This window comes from Ochotona princeps, chromosome 25 (genome assembly GCF_030435755.1).
Source record: "Ochotona princeps isolate mOchPri1 chromosome 25, mOchPri1.hap1, whole genome shotgun sequence".
In the NCBI taxonomy this organism is placed as follows: Eukaryota; Metazoa; Chordata; class Mammalia; order Lagomorpha; family Ochotonidae; genus Ochotona; species Ochotona princeps.
In genome coordinates this window covers 17,595,994-17,611,995 of record NC_080856.1, presented here as the reverse complement: position 1 = coordinate 17,611,995, position 16,002 = coordinate 17,595,994, and the positions used below count along the sequence as shown (strand labels likewise).

Here is a 16,002-nt window from a genome sequence, read left to right as displayed (position 1 = left end):
AAGATGTCAGTCACATTTTGGAAACCACTAGAAAGCAGCTGACAAACGGAAAGACTCAGCAAACGTCAGCCAAGGCAGAGTGCAATGGGGGGATACAGGCACAGGCCAACTTGAATCCCACAGTGCAGAAAGGCCCAGGGAGGCCAGGCATGTTCCTGAAAACATGCGTGCAGGGTACGCTGAAGCTTCATGGAAAGTTTGTACAACTACATAGCCTCATCCCCTTGGCTTCATCCTGGCAAATACTGGAGAAATATTTGGCCAAGAAGGGCGTCTAATAATAGAGTAGTAGGTTACAAAATAATTTCTTTAAAGATTTATTGTTTATTTGAAAGACAGAATTACAAGGAGAAGGAGAGACACAGAGAGATCTTCCACTCACTGGTTCACTCCCACAAATGGCTGCAAAGTCCAGAGCTAAGCCAACCCAAAGCCAGGAGCTTCTTCCAGATCTCCCATGTGGGTACAGGAGCCCAAGTACTTGGGATTATACTCTGCTGCTTTCCCAGGCCACAGCAGGAGCTGGATCAGAATTGGAGGAGCCAGGACTAGAATTGGTGCTACAGGTCTCTTGATCTACTGCGCCAGGCCCTGGTGCAAAAAAATGCTGGACTATGCACAGGGCCCAGCACAGTAGCCTACACCCACATGGAGACCCAAGGGGGTTCTGGGCTTCTAGTTTCGGATTGGCTCAGTTCCGGCCCTTGCAGCCACCTGGGGAGTGAGTCAGCAGGATCTTCCTCTTTATATCTGACTTTCCAGTAAAAATAAATAATTTTTTTAAATTAAAAAACACATGTGTAGGTTTGTTTACAATACACATCTTCCTATGAACTTAATGCAAACACAATATACATTTTTTGCACCAAAATAAGTTTATACTTTAACTCCTTTTTCCTATGAACTTTAAATTCCCTCCTACATAAATTTATATTATATATGGATTACACTAATTATATGCATATTACCTATGTATTATGTTTGTTTTACTTATGCATATGTTTTGTTTACACAATTCACACTCTCACAGGATAACTAGGGTCACATGTCACACCACTTTAGAATCCTGCAATGTGGCCTAGCACGGTGGCCTAGCGGATAAAGCTCTCGCCTTGAACGTGCCAGGATCCCATATGGTTGCAGGCTCTAATCCCGGCAGCTCCACTTCCCATCCAGCTCCCTGCTTGTGGCCTGGGAAAGCAGTCGAGGACGGCCCAAAGCCTTGGGACCCTGCACCTGCGAACGAAACCTGGAGGAAGTTCCTGTCTCCTGGCTTCAGATCGGTACAGCACCGGCCGTTGCGCTCACTTGGGGAGTGAATCATCGGACGGAAGATGTTCCTCACTGTCTCTCCTCCTCTCTGTATATCTGACTTTGCAATAAATATAAATAAATCTTTTTTTTTTTTTAAAAGAATCCTGCAATGTTCATAGAGCTATCACCAAAGGTGGCCACAGAATGGGTCAATTCCTATTTGGCAATCTGTAAATTCCTTAAAGGACAGCAGCTCATCTGTGCTTTCACCATTGGGCTTAGTGAACTGCCATACAAACACCACAGATTCTCAGGAAAAAAATCCTGAGAATTCTTAGAGAACCCAACATCAGAAAGACGACTCCCCGGAGAAAAATGGCAGGACAGAGTTCGCTGTTTTTCTTTTCTTTTTCAAGAGAATGACAATAAGAACTGCATATCTTGAACACATATGTCAAGCACAATACTCAAAGCTTTAACATGCAACAGCTCGTATACTTTTCAAAACAACCTTACCCACAGATGTTACGATTGTGTCTATATCATACCTGACAGGGATTATATAACTCGCCAAGGTCTCACAGATATTAGGTTCCCCAAATTTTTGTTGCCTGCAAAATCCAGGCTTTAATCTTTTTAACAATAAAGAAATTTGTACCAGAAAGTGGTGACGGCTCACTCGTCCTCCACTCTGCGGCCCGGAGAATCCACGCGGCCATCTTGGATGGAGAGCAGAAAGCTGGGTGGGCGCTTTGCAACATGGGAAATTCGAGGTGGCGCTCCCAGACCGCGTAGAGCGGAGAATGCTGCGCACGCAGCAGCAAGGACCGTGGGTGTTCGGATGCTCAGCCCGGCATGGTGCAGCCCTGACAGGGTCTCCAAGGCTGAGGTCAAGCTGCCCAAGCACAGCTGGAAGGATGTTTAACAGCGTTTCCTGAAGGGCAGCAAGCCAAAGGCAAAGAAGAACCCGGCACAGCCCCCTTTGGGCTGCGCCGGCATGGGCAAGGGGCCTGCCTGCCTGCCTCCCTCCCTCCCTCCTTTCCTCCCTCCCTTCCTCCCTTTCCTCTCTTGATTTTTCCGAAATGAATTTTGTAACTAAAAAATAAAAAGCTCCCAAGGGTCAAGGCACTAAGGGTGGTGGTTGTGCCAGAACTCATCTTTTGACTGCATGTTCCAGTGAAACTTCTGGAAGTACCACATACTGCCATTTCAGTTTTTTAAATTCACTAGAGGGAAGTGCTCATCTTAGGAATGCAGAGACTCCCAAAGCTCATTTCTGTGTTATTACTAGGAACATGGAGTCTCTTTCCCTCTCAGGTGGAAGTGATTGCTATTTTGGTGGGCAAGCACTTTCCTGAACCTTCATGAAACCAAGATAAATCAGGTTTACATAAAGGAAGGAGATGCCCTATTAACAGAAATACCAAATGGGCTTTCACAGGCTGGGGGCCCGGGTGATGAATTATCCCGGGAAACAAAGATGAATCTTCTGGAGAGATCTGGCTGGGGATACCCATTATTTTTCTTCTCTCTCTCTCTCTCTCTCTGATCTTTGAAAGAGGTAAGAGGAGCAGGGAAAAAGCCCTCAGAACTTCCCTGAGGTAACTTGCTGAGAGATGAGAAGGAAAGGGGAAACAGGTCTTAAGGAAATGTGCTCCTTCTGAGATGAAATGGCTTGATGCCCACTAAGTCCCTAAGGCTAAAGTGGGAAAAAAAAGGACGGGGAGGGGGCACAAACACATGGGAGGGAGAGTACCCCAAAGCCTGAGGACCAGGGGGAGGAGAAGTGTGGGGCAGCTCTTGACAACCGTGTTCCCACCCAGGAGACGGGAACTCTCCCACTGAAGCGAGCATGCCTACTGCAGAAAACATTACTGTGCATCCCAGGCGGCTGTGAAAATTCCTGCTGAGGATTTCAGAAAGTTTTCTGGTCACCTCGCGCTGCCTGCAGAGCATTCATTAGTTAGCAACTGACAGTGGCAATCAGGGCCCAAGAATGCTCGATAAAAATATGTTTCTATTACACTCAAGAGATCATCTGTTTAACTGCAAGTCTTATTATCCTTCAGGAGTTGAGAATTTAAAATCTTTGAGTCACACAGGAGCTGCAGGGTTATCCACACCACTGAAACAACTTCAAGGACAAGAGAAGCAACCTAGGAAATGAGACACAATGCATTATTAAAAAGCCCAGAAGAGAACAACCAGGGAGAAACCTGGATGCCAACATTGAAATGGTGGGACAATGAGGTCCTGGAAGAGGGTGCTACTTCCAGAGAGGAGGGACAGGAAAAGGGAATTACCAAGGGCAGATGGTAGACACAGTCAGGTGGCAAAAGGCTCCCACAGAAGATGCCAGCACTGGGAGATGTTAGGAAATGGCCACAACAGCCAAGTTCCAGCCAGGCCAAAAGTGGGAGTCAGGAGTTCCAGCCAGGCCTTCCACATGGGTGGCAAGGACCCAAACACTTGGGCCATCATATGCTGCCTCCCCACGTACAATACCAGGAACTTGGCTGGAAAGAAGAACAGCTTTGGGCCCAGCACTGTAGCCTAGTGGCTCAAATCCTCACCTTGCATGCCAGGGATCCCATATGGATGCCGGTTCATATCCGGCTGCTCCACTTCCCTTCCAGCTTTCTGCTTGTGGCCGGGGAAAGCAGTGGAGGATGGCCCAAAGCCTTGGAACCCTGCACCTGTGTGGGTGACCCTGAAGAGGTTCCTGTCTCTTGGCTTTGGGTTGGCTCTGCTCTGGCTGTTGTGGCCACTTGAGGAGTGAAACAGTGAATGGAAGATCTTTCTGTCAATCTGACTTTCCAAGAAAAATAAGTAAATCTTAAAAAAAAAAAAAAAAGAAAGAAAGAAAAAGAAGAGAAAAAGAAAGAGGAGCAGCTGGAACTCCAGCATTCCCACGTAGAATGTCAGCATCACAATGGATGGTTGAACCTACTGCACCATAATCCTGGCCTCAGGGTCTTCAAATTTTGATTTTGGATTTTTTATTTACTTTTTCCTGGATCAGCACTAGGTAGTCTGCTCAGTCTCCACCATTAGGAGGGAAAATCCTGAGATTCCCCACAGGGTGCTGTGTTGATGAACTAAAATGTTTAGTAAGATACACTGAATACATTTTGGATTGTTTCAGCTTACAATGGGATTCTCAAAACATTCTCAATCTCTTCATAAGTCAAGGGGCATGTGTACAGTTAAAGAAGAAACAGCATCAATCTGAAGATGCATCCTAACTTTTGGAGATGCCAAATGTGAAAAACAGGGGCATCTTGGAATTACTGACCAATGAAAGATTGTTAAGGACACCAGCTTCCCGTTTTCAGAAGGGCACTGCCACCCCATCCTCTCGCAAGCCCTCCTCCCCCATCACTAGTGCAGAGGGTGGGGCAGTGAAGAGAGTCTTTTGATAAAAAGTCATCACTCCCAGGGTCTACTTAATATATACGAAAATGCTGGCAAGTAGCTGCATGCAAGAAAGGAAGGCACCAGAACAAGCCAGTTCAGCAGTGGCATGACCCCCTGCAGTCTCTGCAAAGCAGACCTTGGCCCCTCTGAGCCCCATGCCAAGCGAAATGGGCCTCAGTGTGACAAGCAGTGCAGAGGCCCTCTGACGACGCTGGCCAAGTGCCTGCCTCTCTGGAGAATGAACGCCACACATGTGCATTTGCTGGCAACAGTGCAGGCCCTAAAAGCAGGAGTCCGGCTGCACAGGAAGTGTTTTTTGCAAAGAATGAACCAAGTCTTTTCCCCCTCAGAAAATAGCTTCCCTTCAGCCTCCTTCAGGGCAGTTGGAAAGGAATGCTGTCCATTTGCAAATCAATAACTTCCACCGGGTTATGTAGACAATAAGGCGCAATATGTGATCCTAGAGACCCACAATGGCTCAGTGTTTCAACATAATCCTGCCCTCCAAGAGGCAGACAAGAAAAGGACACAGGCCTCCTGGCTGTGTCTGCCTGGTGTCACACTGGGGACTAGTGGTCTGTCCTTTTTGGGGGGTGATAAACCAGAAGGCTGCAGCTGAGCATACTGCCAGGAGTCAGCAACACGCGACATCTTCCCACTTAGTACTTTCCACAGCTATTTGCATAAGGGTTGTTGGGAAGATACCTATACCAGAAGGGAGTCAGTTTCATGGAAAATGCATTTCAATCATTTACTTTCTGCCAGAATTTCACACACTTTCAGGCACTTGACATTATGCTTGGAAATCAGGGGAGAAAACAGCTGCAGCGGGTGCAGGCCACACCCTCAGGGATTTCAGCCTTTTCAATACAGGGGGAGCTGCCTGCACAGAGAACTGTGAAATTGCAGCCGGGAGCAGAGGCTCAAAGACCAGGGAGTAAAACCGTCCCCATCCTACCTGGATGGTCTTGTGGCTCTATCGGTAAATGTAATTTGCCTCGGATTGTTCCTCCCTGCTAATTACTCTCCCAGGCTGACAGTGGAACAAGAGCCTGGGGTGCTGTGCAGAAGACCTGAACTCCCAGACCACTGAGCACCAAGCCTGTCAAGACTCTGGGAATCTAGGAATGGTTCATTATCAACCTAGTTGGCTTGGGAGGAGGCAGCCAGAGTACACCTGTGCGTCTTTTCCACTTATCAGACAGACCGTCAGGAACCTCAGTCACTCCCCACAGAAAAGCAGAGGAATGTATTCTTTCTTGAAGCATGATCTCTGCAGAAACGAAGCCAGGCTCCATTTTGTTAAAAATCACTCAGGAGCTTTTTTAGTTGCCCACTCAGCATCTGGGAAGTCACCCATGCAAAGAAAGCAACCAGGCTGCTGAGCCATCTGACCCGCTCAGCTGCGGGTGTTCTAGATACAAATGCAGAGGTTTTCCCTGTTACAAAGGCCAAACGGCATGCTGTAGTGGGCAGCAGCTCAGCTGAGAGGTTTTTAGGAAGCTGTGGCTACTACATGAAAAATGAGAAAGCCAGATTAAGAGTGAGCAAATGAGCTTATGGATTTTACATAAAGTGAAAAGTGAGACTTGAAAGTGGAAGATGATTGCCTGATGGTTTGGCAGTTCTGCCTGGCCTAAACACTTCCAATCCACACTGGGATTTCCATGCTTCAGCCCAATGTACTGTTTACTGGACCTCAATGCCAGTGTGCTTGGTACAAGGGTGTAAATGCTGGCAGCATCCCCGTTTGGACTGGACTCAAGATGGTAGCTGATTAGCACATGTAAGCCTGATGGCTATGTTGCCTGCGGTGGAAGGTGCATTCAGGGCACCTGACAGTAGATGTTAGGTAGTCAGGACACAAGGATAGCAGGAGTTGAATCTATATATCTAGAAGACAGTGAGAAGGTTAAGCATCCACAAACCATGGAAGCCTTAGGTCCAGCTTGTGTGCAGCACAGAGAACCAATGAACACCTGTGAGAAGGTACACAGCTAAACACCTACTATAAGCCAGGCACAGAAAAGGGGAACATATTTGAGGCACGGGTTCTCTGCAAAGGAACCCAGAGCCCATTGGGAAGAGAGACAGATGAAATAAACGACAACACCATATGATACATATCGTACAATGGATACCATAACAGTAACACCTGCAACTGTGACACAAACAGATGTTTACTCTGCAGTCAGTGGTTGAGTGAGGTCAGAGAAGCTTCATCTGAACTGAGTCTGATGAGTAGAAAATCACCAAGTAGACCAAGACAGCAGCGAAAAAAAAAAAATAATAATAATATTTGAGGGCAAGACAGAAATTCTTACATGGGAGCAGAGGTTGGGGCTGAAGTGAAAAGGTTCTGGGGTTCCGGTAATAGACTGCAGCCCACATCACTCAGCAGACCTCTGAGAGTCATGGCTAAGATTTAAGAAAGCAGAGTGACAATCCAATTTGACCTAAGGGAGAAACCAGTCAGGAGGCTGCTGGGAAAGTTCTAGAGAACAGGGTGTGGACAGTCGGCCGCTGTGCGAAAGGGGAGGGACAAAGCAGAAGTGCTTGGGGGTAGCATATGCTAGGCTGCAGGCAGATAGGAGAGCAATGATGCTCACTTGTGCCAGACCAGTGCCCTGCTAGGGTTCAAGAGCCTGATGCCTTTGACTTCTCAGCTCTCTCTGCCATATTTTCTGAATCATCCTCATCCCCACACTAACCCCTGATGGGATCTGAGCAACATCCTGGTTTCCAGCCCTGCCTTTTCTGTCTTCTCCAGATCATGCACCCGGACTGGGCCCATGGAGTCTCCTGCATCGCCACTGGCTCCAGGACCACAGGCCTCAAGGAGGAAATGGGGAGGGCTTCCCTCCTGCTGTGGATCCAGAGCCCCTTTTCCAAATCAAACACAAAGATCCCTTCCTGGAGGCGAGGTGACCTTTTTAGGGTTCTCTGCAGGCAGATCACGAATTGCAATATTCCTGGGATCTTCTTTGTCCCCCAAGTCCTGGCCCTGATGGCGATCTCGGAAGCTATTTAGGGATATTTTGCTGCATCCAGCGAAATCTGGACTGAAGATGAGGATCCCGATTTCCTTGGCGATGAACTCCAGAAGGAAAGTAGGGGTGGGGCTGAGACAGAGCGTGCAAGCAGATGAACCCCAGGTGTTTCTTCCTGCAAGCCTAATTGCTAATATGTGAGACAGGAGCAAGCCAGGGCCTTATAGGTGCCATATGGCATTTATGGATATAAGAGCGTTTTACAGTGTGTAACTGCACTGGATCCTCACTGCCACACGGAGGTGGCTAGCTGGTGCTCCTGGGAGGCTTGTGTGGGGCACAGCATAGACAGCCCAGATTCTGTGGCCAGGAGGCCTACAGTGCCTTCTGCTCACTGGCCTTGCACAAGTTCTGCCCTTGCAAATATGAGACTAACACTAACACCTAAGCACTTTTTATAAAAGAGATTTCTAACTTGGAGATGACTTCAGCAGCAGGCTGCTGGGCCACAAAACCTGTCTGAGATGGCCCAGCTAACACAGGAGACAGAGGAATAGACTTCTTTGACTCCTAGGCCCTATTCCTCCTGCTACATCCAGCTTCTCTGGGAAATGAGTATTCCTTGGCCAGTCTCTCAGTCAACCTTGGAAAGGGCCTTTATGACGCCAAGCAAGGTGTACTGTCATTCTGTAACAATTATCATTTTTTGAAAATTTTTATTGAGGTGAAATTCATATAATGCAACATCCATTATTTTAACCATTTAAATGTACACAATTGTGTTAACAATGCTGTGCTGCACAATGCTGTGCAACCATTACCACTGTCTAAATTTCAGAATATATTCACCAGCCTCAAAATGAAACCCTTATTTCCCAATTCCTCTCCTTTGCCAACCCCTGGCAACTACCCATTTCCTCTCTGTCTTCACAGACTGCTTTATTCTGAAAACATCTTAGAATAAAGCATGCAGGGCCTGGTCTTTTGCTTCATTCCACATCTACCTTGCAGCAGGGGTTATTAGTGTGTCATTCGTCCTCACTGTAGGAAATCCACATTCTGTTTACCCATTCATCTGCTGATAGACATTGAGCTAGCTCCATATATTGTCTCTTGTGAACTGTTTTCTGAATACAAGTGTAAAATTTTGGGGGTATACTTAGGTCTACTTGAGTGCATCTGCTGGATCACATGGCAATACTATGCTCAACTTCTTCCACTTGATAAAGTATATGTATGAAAATGCCCATTGCTACTATCACACTTGTGACAATTTTATTTATTTTCGAGCAGCGACACACACAGATATGCCAAACTGCTTTCTACCATGCCCGTGCCACATAGGTTCCACCCCCCCCAAGTTATACACATTTTTTTCACATCCTCATTTATATTGGAATCATCCTTTTTTCTTTTTATACAGACAGGCAAGAAGGCAAGGAGGCAGGCGAGGGGAGGGGAAAAAATGGAGGGGAAGAGAGGAGAGGGAAGGACTAGAAGAGAAGATCTTCCATTTACTGGTGCACTGCCCACATGACTGCTATATCCTGGACTAGGACAGCCTAAAACCAGGAACCAGGATTTTCATCTGAGTCTCCTCCCTCATGGGTGACTGGGGTCCAAGTTCAAATCCTGGCTCTGCCACTTGCTGGCTGTGTGCATTTGAGTTGCCTTATTTTTGCCTGCCCTAGAGTATGCTCACTTGTTTGCAGCATGATAGGATGGAAGGATTAATGTATGCAAAGTACCTAGTACCTACCTAATAGTTGTTCAATAAATGGTGGTTTTTATTACTACTCCTGTCTCGTTAGCATAATTAATATGAATAGCACTTGCCAGCATTCGGCAACACTTGCCATGTGGTTTGGGAATTACCTGGTGATTTGTATTTTCTTGCTTCCTTGGGTCCTTCAGGAAGATCAGTCAGTAAACTTTTGAATGTTAACATTTCCTAAAACTCCTATGATCCAAATATGTCAGATGTGGTAAATTAGCTTTAATCTATAAAGAGCTTGTAAGAAACCATGACTAAAATATTTATAGACCAAATAGGCAAAAACCATGAAAAATCAGCTCACACAAGAACATCCAACAAGGTTAACCAATACATGAAATGTTCAGTCTCATTAATAATCATGAGTGCAAATTAAAATGAGATAACATTTGAACTTAATAAATCACCCAATATTTGAACATCTTTGGTGAGATATTGGCTAGAGTTCAGGAAACAGCCATTCTCATATCCTCCTGATGGGAATATTAATTGGATAGTGTTTCTAGCCCTCAGAACAAAAAGCCTTAAACACAGTGAACTCTTAGACTCGGCAGCCCACAGCTAAGAATTTATGCTCCAGACATAAGCATGAGTGTGTGCAAACATTTAGATACAACGATATGCAAGGGACTCCAATCTTTTAATAATAAGAATCTGAAAACAACTGACATAGCCAATGAAAGGGAACTGCTTAACTAATTTATGGAACGCATAATCAATGCAACACCTAATAAGGTACCATAATCAAAACAATAAAAAGCGTCTCATTTTGTAAGTGTGAGGTCAGCAGGTCATACTCTAGGCAGCAGGAAAATTGGCCAGTGTTTCTTTTCTTCTTGGGTGGAGGTGCTTTTCCTATAAGGATCATATGTCCCTTCCCTAATAGGGGAAAGAACATGGAATGTACTGATGTGGAAAAGCTCCACCCCTCTCTGAGTGGCAGCTCACAGGGCTCAGCCTCAAGTCTGCTGCTGCCGACTCCATCTCGCAGCTTCCAGTCCTCTCTTCCTGCTAGCTCGGGGTGTGTCCTCAGGCTCCTCTCTGGGTCTTCCCACTTCACACTGTGTGCCACCCAGACCCAGCTCCAGCCTGAATTATCCCCCAGTAAATCTCCCGACACCTCCTCACCAACACTGCTGTGTCTGCAAGCCCCACGACGTCCTGCCCTCCCCGCATGCTCAGAACATAGCACTCAGGAGAACAAAGCTGCTACTTAGGAGCTGATAGGCATCATGCCTCCACCCTGTCGTTGCTTTTATTCCAGGCCAGCAGAAGGGACCAGCCACCCACACCTGTCCCCTGTGAGGAGCTGAGCATCCTCAACAGGGCCTGGGGGTACAAGTCCATGTCCCTGCAAAGGAGGTAGCAAAGGGCTGATCACACCAGGGAGAATACATTCTCCCTGGCTACTCTGTACAGCTCAAAGACCAATTCTCACATGTGGATGCACAGGTGGGAACAAACTCGAGACAGGCCAGCCATTAATATATATATGAAAGTCAGATATATAGAGAGGAGGAGAGACAAAGAGGAAGATCTTCCATCTGCTGATTCACTCCCCAAGTGGCTGCAATGGCCGGAGCTGAGCTGAACTGAAGCCAGGAGCCCAGCTCCTCTTTGGGTCTCCCACATGGGTGCAGGATCCCAAGGCTTTAGGCTATCCTTGACTGCTTTCCTAGACCACAAGCAGGGAGCTGGATAGAAAGCAGGGTGGCCAGGACATGGACTGGTGCCCATATGGGATCTCGGCACATGCAAAGTGAGGACTTTAGTTGCAAGGCTACTGTGATTGGGCCCATGCCAGCCATTTTTAAGGACAAAAAGGCAGGGCCGATGCAATGGCTCAATAGACTAATCTGCTGCCCTGTGGTGCCTACATCCCATATGAGCATCAATTCATTTCCTGGCTGCTCCACTTCGCTTCAGCTCCCTGCCTATGGTCTAGGAGAGCAATGGAGGATGATTCAAATCTTTGGGACCTGCATCCACACAGGAGACACAGAAGAAGCCTCCAGCTTCCAGCTTTGGATCAGCTCAGCTCTGGCCACTGTGGCCATTTGGGGGAATGAAACAGCAGATGGAACACATCTCTCTGTCTCTCCTTCTCTTTCTGTAAATCTGCCTTTCAGGGGCGACACAATGGTTCAACGGGCTAATCCTCTCCTTGCAAGAGTTAGCACCCCAAATGGATGCCAGCTTGTGTCCTGGTTGCTCCACTTCTCATCCAGCTCTCTGCTTATGGCCTGATAAAGCAGTTGAGGATGGCCCAAAGCTTTGGGACCCTGCACCCACATGGAAGACCTGGAAGAAGCTCCTGGCTCCTGCCTTCAGATCGACTGAGCTCTAGCCACGTGGCCATTAGGGGAGTAAACTAGCAGATGAAAGATCTTTCTGTCTCCCCTTCTCTGTAAATCTGTCTTTCCAATAAAAAATAAATAAATAAATCTTTTAAAAACAGGATAAGAAGGCAAATCTGGCTGTCCCCGCAAATCTCCACCTAAACACTGCCAGACTATCGGTCAACCACCAAGTCCTAGTAAGCAACGTCTTTACTGGGCTGCCATCCAAGCTCTCACTGTTTCCCAGGCATGGCCACTGCTTGCTTAGTTTCATGCCTTGCATCCTTCTCAAGTGCTCTAGGTAAAGTTTTTCCCCAGGTGAAGTGAACACAAGTGATTCATCAGAGGTCCTCAGGTCACCAGGGCTCCCTGAGGATGTGCAGGCCCCTGGATGACAAAGCATGCTCTCAAGTCTAAGTTGCTTCCCTCCACATTGCTTCCTATCTGAATTTATGGGGAGGGCCAGGTTCCCACCTGCAGACTCTGAGGCTCTGCCGAGAGCTTTCCATGTCTGTTGAAACCTCCGGACCGTGTTTTTAAAAACTAGTGTAAATTTTACTTCCCACTTTGTTACAATAACGACTGATTTATTTGTTTGAAAGACTGAGTGTCAGAAAGAGAGATCTTCCATCTGCTGCTCTACTTCTCAAATGGACACAACAGGCAGGAGTGGGGCAGACAAAGCAGGAACCAGGAACTTTATCCAGGCCTCCGGTGTGGATGCAGGAGCCCCAGCACTTGGGCTGTCCTCCTCTGATTCCCCAGCTGCATCAGCAGTGAGGTGGATCAGAAACAGAGCAGCATGGATGCAAACCGGCTACTGGGTGGGAAGCCAGCGCCAGAAGTTGTAGCTTAACCTGTTACACAACAATGCTGACCTCTATACTCTATTTTTAACCTGCAGTATTTTATTCATTCTAAGCTGTACTTCCTTCTCCCCACTGAGCATCTTGCAATGTCTTAAAAAATCAGGCTGCATCTTTAAAAAATCCAGAGTGGCTGTAGCTTAATTGGCAGTGTTTTTTTTTAATATTCTTCTCAGCATTATATACAATAACAAGGTATCTTATTAAGAATGGTATCTTAGAGTCGATGAAACAATCACAAGAAACAAAACAAACTTTCCCCTAAATTCAGAGCAGAACTGATTTTCTGAAAGACCAGCTGCATTTGGGTTTACACATTTCTGCTTCAAGGGCCATTTCTAGATGGTTTGAACTGTCAAGTCCCAAAGTCATTCAGAACATAGCCTTCACCAAGGCACAGCTGCATGAAGGCATGGTGAGATGAAGGGTGTCCTTGCCACCGCTACCACCCTCTCTGCCCCGCCAACTCTGGCTTGCATAAAACTCAGTGCTCCTCTGTGCACTTCATTTACTTGTCCAGCGAGCCTATGAAGTCCATGTGATGATCCCATTTTACAGATGGGAGGAATGAGGCTCTAAGCAATGACTTTGCAGTGACTCCAAGGGCTCTTGAAGAAAGAATACAGAGTAGGCAAGGGCTGTTACTGTCCAACACTTCAATGTCTCCTCTGCAGAAGTGGGCTCAGGTCCTGCATGCCTCCCTGCTGGAAGTTTTACTTATGTCTTCCTCTTGGCTCCTTTCTCATCAACCATCCCCTCCTCACTCATAAGCTGTCATTCTCAACTTTCTCCAACACCTCTTCTTCCTTTGCTCTCCAAGTCTGGTCCATTTTTGGTTCATCCCACAATTCACATACAACATGCATACCACTGGGTTTCTTACACCTGCCCCAGCTGCTGACCATCAAGGGGTGGGTGGTGGCTCAGCAACTAAGTATCCCTACACTGCCCCATGATTGTCCCTGCTGTTTCTCAGAGCAAGCAGATGCACAGAGAGGTGAGGTGGCTTATGCAAAGTCACACAGCGTATAGACAGCAGGGCGAAGGTATTAGCTGAAGTCTGAAGGCAAAGCCTGTGCCCTTCCTTCCCCTTCTACACCAGCTGGCACATCTACAATCAGCTCTACCCAGGGGGCCAGAAGCGAAATTGGCTTCCCCATCTAGCATCATGCCCTCTGTCTGTCATTTTTGTAACCTCCACGGAAAAAAGCCTGCACAGCGCTTACCTGGGCAGAGCTAGATTTTTTTTAAAAGATTTTAGTTATTTATTTATTTATTATTGGAAAGTCAGATTTGCAGAGAGAAGGAGACACAGAGAAAGATCCACCACCCACTGGTTCACTCCCCAAGTGGCCACAATGGCCAGAGCTGAGATGATCCAGAGCCAGGAGCCAGGGGCCTCTTCCAGGTCTCCCATGCAGGTTTGGGCTGTTTTCCACTGCTTTCCCCGGCCAAAAGCAGGAAGCTGGAAGGGAGGTGGAGCAGCCAGGACATAAACTGGCAGCAACATGAGCTCCCGGTGCATGCAAGGCGAGGAGTTTAGCTACTAGGCTGTCGCGCTGGGCCTGGCAGAGCTAGATTTTAGAGGGGTTCTTCCTAGCCACTGACCCCAACCAAGGCAGGATAAGTCCCTCAAAGAAGGACTGGCAAAGATCGCGGACACTCAGCCCACACTTGGAAAGCAGTACGCCCACCCCTTCCCAGTCTTGCTCCCTTTCCACTGTGGCTCACTCCCTTATGCCATCTGTGTACATGTGCATCTCCCCCGACAAGCTGCAATTTTCTTTAATCACCCTTTTTGGTTTGTTTTTTGAAAGAATGAGGGAATTACATATCATTGAGGAACCATGGGCACAGGAAAAGTCACAAAACCTGTCTGCAGAAAGTGTGCACCTATAAACGATAGGCTCCAGCTGCCATGTGTCTCCAGGTCACAAGGCAGGAATCAACCAGCAAGTGCCATTGCTTCCTCTTCCTCCTCCTTCTTCCACCATCAGCTTTAAACAGGAGGAATGTGGCTGTCACCGTCCTCACACTCTCTCAGGGCCACCTCTCCAGTGCTCTCTTTGGAGAGCTCCAACTACTCTCCTCTGTTATCTGCTGTGGTTTCACATCCCCACCTTGTTCTAGCCTACAGTCCCATGTTACTCATCAGCTGTCCCCAGAGGCAGGCTACTGCCTCTCTTCCCTCACCTGTGAATTCCACTGGCTCTCTGGACTAGCTTCCCTAAAGCTGACCTTACTGCCGGCAGGGACCTTAGCATCCTACCCCTCATCTCATAGTTGCAGACCTTCCTGCCGCTGTCCATGATTGTTCTGTTTTGTGGCGGGGGGACTGGTTGTCACCAATTGCAATGCAGTAAGCTCAGCCTTCCAAAGCCTCCTCACACAGCCTGTGCCCTGCAAGCTGCCTCCTCCTGCTCAAACAGCAAAAGCACCAGTGCCAGATGCAACCTTGGGAGGGAGTCTTTGGCCCCAGATCTGCTCCTCTGGGTTACACAGCACCTTTGCTCAAGTGAATGAAAGGCAATCCCCCATCTTGGGTCAAACGCAAAGTAGGTTGCAGAGCTCAGCGAGTGGCATGCCAGCTCGACATGACCCCTGGACAAGCACAGGGACCTTCCACACATGCCTTCCCTGCCCCGTGGCTGGAGACGAGCACCTGGGCTATGTTATTTGGGAAAGGCTAAGGAGCCTGGAAGACAAAAGAATACTTTCCCCCAGGCTTCCACCTGACCCCTACAAAATTGGAAATAGGCACATTCACATTTACAGGATAATTTACAGTAAGAAAAAGGTAGAAGTAACCTAACTGCCCATCAAGGGATAAGTGAATAAGTGAAATGCAGTCTATTCACACTATTATTCTAAAAAAAGGAGATTTTAACACATGCTACAGCAAGGATGAACCTCTGCTAACTGGACATCCATTGTGTTGTTCTTTCCACACCAACAACAGGCAAATCCATGGAGACAAAAAGCAGCATAGAGACTGAAGAGAGGCGAGAAGGTGAGGAGTTACTGTTCAGTGGGTGCAGAATGTCTGTCTGAAATGACAAAAAAAAAAAAAATCCCTCTAGAAATAAATACTAGAACCAATACATTATGTAAGTTAATATTGCTGAAATGTTAAACCACATTTCATAGAATTATTAACTTCTACATATTTGATAGGCAGGTAGAGAGAGCTCTCATTCATTGGTTCACTTCCCCACACTCCTGCCACAGCCAGGCTGGGCCAGGGTATCTGACAGCAGGAAGCCAAGAGTGCAGTCTAGGTTTCCCTAGTGAGGGGCACCCTGCACCTTTCAGTGTGTGCAGTAGCTGGAAGCTGGAACTGAGCAGGAACTGAAACCCAGGTT

The 16,002-nt window shown here is 47.3% G+C and overlaps 1 protein-coding gene across 16 annotated transcripts in view; it reads right to left on the bottom strand.

Moving 5' to 3' along the window:
* The window catches only part of ATXN7L1 (ataxin 7 like 1), a 224,662-nt gene that overhangs the window by 184,742 nt on the left and 23,918 nt on the right, over positions 1–16,002 (bottom strand). The window contains exon 1 of one of the 16 annotated variants that reach the window (XM_058654956.1): positions 1,913–1,988. The exons of the other annotated variants lie outside the window; for them this stretch is intronic. Coding sequence (XP_058510939.1) covers positions 1,913–1,973 — 61 coding nt within the window. The 5' untranslated portion in view covers positions 1,974–1,988. Of the gene's footprint in view, positions 1–1,912; positions 1,989–16,002 lie in introns of those variants that run through there. 16 annotated transcript variants of the gene reach the window in all.